General features: G+C 36.6%; 1 protein-coding gene and 1 long non-coding RNA gene across 3 annotated transcripts in view; both read left to right on the top strand.

Moving 5' to 3' along the window:
- The window catches only part of LOC111803501, an 8,739-nt gene extending 7,091 nt beyond the window's left edge, over positions 1-1,648 (top strand). For both annotated transcript variants that reach the window (XM_023687935.1, XM_023687934.1), the window contains exons 10-11: positions 409-954; positions 1,065-1,648. In XM_023687935.1, the coding sequence (XP_023543703.1) occupies positions 409-954; positions 1,065-1,295 (777 nt within the window). In that variant the 3' untranslated portion in view covers positions 1,296-1,648. The remainder of the gene's footprint in view (positions 1-408; positions 955-1,064) is intronic.
- Positions 1,649-2,926: 1,278 nt separating this feature from the next.
- LOC111803502 lies at positions 2,927-4,746 on the top strand. The gene is made up of 2 exons (XR_002816383.1): positions 2,927-3,843; positions 4,367-4,746. It is a non-coding gene; the product is annotated as an uncharacterized LOC111803502 (long non-coding RNA).
- The last annotated feature ends 729 nt before the right edge of the window (positions 4,747-5,475 follow it).

Raw genomic sequence — 5,475 nt, 5'->3', positions numbered from 1 at the left:
CCCCCCGTTAATTTGAGGTTATGTATGACTATTGTTTTTTACAACAATTTTCTGGTTTTAAGAACTGTTCTAAAGAATTGTGATGTGATTGTATTGGTTGAAGTAAGAATAACTTCAGTAGTTGTTAAATAGCTCAAACAACTAAAAATAACCTTTTGAAATAATTACTCGATTCAAATGTTTAACAGAAAAAAGCATAAAGTAGTTCTTAATAGACTACTCAAAACAACCATTTGATTGGATACAACGTTGTCCTAATTGTAGTAATGATTTTGGTCTTCCATTGCTCTTTACCTGGCTCTTAAGGTGCTCCAGTCTTACCTTTTTACTGCATTGTGTTTACTTCCTTGATTACGACTTTCACTGATTTCTTTCATATATTTAAAAATGATTGATTATATCCAACAGGGGGACAACACAATCTTTGAAGAAACAATTAACAATTCTGATGCTCTCGAGTCATCCACTTGTATTTTGATGAAAAGTAATTCAAGTTTGTTGAAAGATACAGACTTGTCGAAGGATAGGAATTCATATCCAACAGCTACAAGGAAGAAGAAGAATAGGAAGGGTGGGCTGTCGATGTTCTTGAGTGGCGCTCTTGATGATACGCCCAAAGAGGTAGCTGCACCACCACCAACGCCTAAAATAGAAGGTCCAGCCTGGGGTGGGGTTAAGGTTGCCAAAGGATCTACAACACTACGTGAAATTCAGGATGAGCAGCGCAAAATCTTAGGGAAACAGCCGAATGAGTGTAAAGATCAGGCTGATCTCTTGGATTGTAAAAGTGAAGGGAAAATCCCCTTAGCTTCATTTTTGTCTTCCAAACCAATACCCGTAGTCCCGACTCAAGCTTTTCAAGTTACGGATGGAGACAGAAACACTCCTCCTTGGTGTGCATCTGGCACTCCTCCGCCTTCTCGGCCATCTCTCAGGGACATTCAGATGCAGCAGGTATGCCAGCTTTTCACCTCTCTACTCTTTTGGATTAATTCAAAGTGAAGGCAATTCTTAATTTATTCAAGAAGGAAACCGACACTGCAATTTTTTTTCTCATCCCGCAGAAAGGAAAAAAACAACAGGTATTATTACCGAACAGTCCAAAGGTGAGAACAGCTGGCTTTTCGATTGCTTCTGGTCAAGGCTCTCCCTCAGATTCCAACGGAGTAAATCGCTGGTTCAAACCAGAAGTTGACACACCATCTTCGATTCGTTCAATTCAAATAGAGGAGAAGGCTATAAAGGACCTGAAACGTTTCTACAGCAATGTTAAGATTGTGAAGAACCCATCTTGAAATTGCTACTAAACTGGGTTAGTCAGGTAGCAATTTAGGTTGTGTGGGTTCTACCTTTCTATTAACTGCTGTAAATGTAACTGTACAAAATGAGCTCACTGTACATCCTCAGTCCTAACTCAACTCCTTTTGATTTTCAAAGTAGTTGACAGTGTAGATACTTGCCCTGATGGTGTAATTTGCAGCCATCATGGAGTTCCAACCCCATGAATTCAGTTCATTCAATTGTAATAAAATGGGGCATATAGAAAAGGTATTTATGGCGTTCATTTTGCTTTAGCTAAAAAAAAAATAAAGGATTACTGTAAGAAGATTTGCCCATCCTGCTTCTATGCTAGGATTCTGTTTCTCTCTCTCTCTCTCTCTCTCTCTGGGTTTGTTTGTTTGCAAGGTTCTATTGTATTCTTAATGGGGTTGGCTTGGTAGGGAAATATGATAGAAATTTGTCTGAGTTAATTCTTTATAGATTGTTAAAATTAATCATGAACCCATGTTGATGCCATTTCACAGGGGAGACTATCATAGTCATGCATGGCCTCGTAGACTCTGACCCATGTGGGTGGACCCCGCATGAGAGCTGCGTGGTGACCATTGATCTTCCAGCATGTGATTGTCTACCGTCTGATCAACAGATGACTAGACAGGTGAGTGGTCAAAAGTGATTGCTTGTTTAGTCTTTTAGCTTATTTATATTTCCTTTTGTTTCTCTTTTCTGCTATCTTTGCATGGAAATGAACTGAAATGTAGGGGGAAATGAGCGACACAGTTGAAAGAGAGAAAAAATGGGAAGGGAAAAAGTAAAAGTAAGAAAAAGAGGAAACAAAGATGACGGGAACATTGAGGTTGTGGGGTCAGTTTATAGGGGAAAAGTCTAAAAGTTTGTGATTTGTGAAAAAGAGAGGAAACCCCACTTTTCCTTGAGATTAATTGGTCAGAATTGAATTATCTTGTCGTATGGGACTTGAATAGGAATGAGAGATCAATGAGAATGGAATGGTTGAGAATGAATGAGATGTTTTTTTTAGGGTGTGAATAGAACAGATGCCATTGGTAACTGAGAAAGGGAGAAAAAGAGTGAGAAAAAAAAAAAAAACAATGCTCTGTTCTACCGGTTAGGAGGTTAGGACTACTTGTGAGATCCCACGTCGGTTGGCTAGCATATGCGTTTTAAAAACTTTGAGGGGAAGCCCAAAAAGGAAAGCTTGAAGACGGAGAAAGGGAGAAAAAGAGAAAAAAAAAAAAAAAACAAAGCTCTGTTCTAGCGGTTAGGACTACTTGTGAGATCCCACATCGGTTGGTTAGCAGATGCGTTTTAAAAACTTTGAGAGGAAGCTCGAAAGGGAAAGTTTGAAGAGGACAATATTTGCTAGCTGTAGGTTTGAGTCGTTACAAATGGTATCAAAGCGAAACACTGGGTGGTGTGCCAGCGAGGAGGCCGAGCCCCAAAGGGAGTGGACACAAGGCAGTGTGCCATCAAGGACGCTAGGCCCTGAAGGGGAGTGGATTGGGGGGTCCCACATCGATTGGAGAAGGGAACGAGTGCCAGTGAGGANCGTTGGGCCCTGAAGGGGGGTGAATTGTGAGATCCCACATCGATTGGAGAGAGGAACGAGTGTCAGCGAGGNATCCAAAGAGGAAAGCCCAAATAGAACAATATTTGCTAGCAATGGGCTTGAGCCATTACACTACTTCTCGATATTATTTTGGAATGGTGTGTACGCCTCTTCTTATCTTTTAAGGATTGTGAATCTTTAATTTTTCTTTTGTAAGATTCAAGAGAAGATATCACATTAAAGTTTGAATTGATATTCCTTTTCAATTCAAAGTCTTTTCTTTACAAACTTGGTGGGTTTCACTATTAGGTTGAAGGATTATAAGTTTGCTTCAAGTATCACACCTGTTCTTTTGCTTTTTACACTTTTTCTATGATACCCAAAACACTCAGGTTACCTAAAAAGATCGAAAATCATTTATACGCTTAATCATATTTTTAGAGTCAAATAAGCCTACGATATACCCAAACACTTGGCCGAAAATACATCTCAACTTGTTAAGACAACATCATCAACCAGAAGTCCAACGTTCAAATAATTACAAGAACGTAATATCACTACAAAACATTTATAGAAGGCAGAAAACAAAGATAAACTCATTTATATCCCGTCTTATCAATTCACAACCGATAATTCCTATCACTATCAACAAACAAACATCCGAAAAACAAAATCTAATCTTCATAACCAATATTTTAAGAAAGTGACAAATCACAATAATGTCAATGAAATCAGAAACATACAAGTTCTTTCTTCCAGTTTGGTTTTTTGCTTGAAAATAAGACCATGTAATATAATTCAAATGTATAATAATGGTGTATAGTATAGAGGTGGTGGTAGTGGAGCCCCATGTCCCCTTCCTTTTCCATTCCTAAACCTATCTTTTAGGCCATCTCTGAGATATTATCTTCCCTGATTTTCAGTGCTTATACTCTGTGATAGAGAGGAGAAGCCATAGCAGCAGAGCTTAAAGAACAATAAATAAAAAAAAAAAGGTAAAAGAAGTATAGAAATATATTACCACACAGCATATAAAAAGGTTTGGAAGAAGACAAAGTGATGACTCCAAAAACCACCAAACCCCTTTTTTAATTATTAGTTTTTTATGCTTTTCAATGACCTGTCTGTCATCATGTGTTTCCCACCATGAAATAATAATGCATCAATTATCTTCTTTCTTCCCCTTTTTTCATGGCTGCCTTCACCTCTTATGCTCTCTTTCTCTCTAAGCTTCTGATTTTGAGCAGATGGGAGAAGAGAACATGAAGAGTTCTCTTTTGATTATTGCAATGAGATAGGCAAAGGGGTGTTTGGAATGGAGTTTGTTCCGAAATCTGTGTGTTTCTTCGTTTAAAGGGTCGTTCTTTTTCGTTTATTTTGTGTCGTTTTTTTATCCTTTGCAAGGTTTCTGATTTAGTTCTTTCTTATGATGTTGAAGATTGTGTTATTCTATGTTGGTTTTTTCAACTAAAAGTTGTGTTCTTCTTCTTCTTCTTCTTCCTTTTCGTCTTTGAAAAGTTCGTTCGTTCGTTTCGTGGATTGAATGAAAAAAATGATCTCGGACCAGGCTTCATTCCTTACACGTAGCTTTTCCTTGGAAAGTTTTGGATATGGGAAAGATGAAAGACCTTTGATCAACTTCTGGTAAGCTCTCTTGAATCTCTTATGAGGATCATATATATATATATATATAGACATATATTATATCTATTGTGGCTCTTTCTTTAGGGTTTCATTGTTCTTAGGATGATTTGTGAACATGGGATAGCATTAGAAATTATTTCGAGAAAATATGGTTGTTTTGGTACACGATGTTTGATGAACTGGTGGTATGTTTTATTTAGGTGATAGATCAAACTATCGATTTTTTAGATGATAATTAATATTTTATTTACTGAGCGATATTGATTTAACTGTAAATACAAATAATGGGTATGATTTCAGATATGCATCAAAGAGCTATATCAACTATGGAATGAAACTAAAAATATTATTCAAGATCTCAAATATATTTTTGAAAATAGTTCGGGTTTTTATAATATGAGATAATTGGACAAAAGAATCAATTATTTAAAGTTGCAAAATCTAGGGTTATATGTCACGATACAAAAAAATTTACGAACCAACTTGATTTATAAAATTTTTGTTTATTTAAACCCAATCCAAACTAAGTTCATGATTATGTTGATTTTGGTCATTTTTTTTTCTTTTCGAATCATTGAATTTATTGTAATTTCTTTCATTAATTGTATATATATATATTTTTAATGTTTATTAAGTTTAGGCGTTCGTATGTATAGTTACCCTTTTGTAGGTTGATGATTCGATCTTCTATTCCGGGTTTATAAACTAGAAATATTTTCTCCATTGGTATGAAGTCTTTTGGGGAAGCCCAAAGCAAAGTCATGAGTGCTAGTCATGAGTGCTTATGCTCAAAGTGGACAATATCATACAATTGTAGAGACTCGTGATTCCTAACATGGTATTAGAGTCATGCTTGAAACTTAGTCATGCCAATAGATTGGTAAATCCTCAAATGTCGAACAAATGACTCCAAAAGAAAACGAGTCAAGCCTCCTCGAAGGCAGTAAAAAATGACTAAAGACTCCAAATGAGTCGAGGCTCGA

This window comes from Cucurbita pepo, chromosome LG10 (assembly GCF_002806865.2).
Source record: "Cucurbita pepo subsp. pepo cultivar mu-cu-16 chromosome LG10, ASM280686v2, whole genome shotgun sequence".
Classification (NCBI taxonomy): Eukaryota; Viridiplantae; Streptophyta; class Magnoliopsida; order Cucurbitales; family Cucurbitaceae; genus Cucurbita; species Cucurbita pepo.
Note: the sequence above shows the minus strand (reverse complement) of the source record. Positions and strands in the feature narration are given on the sequence as shown.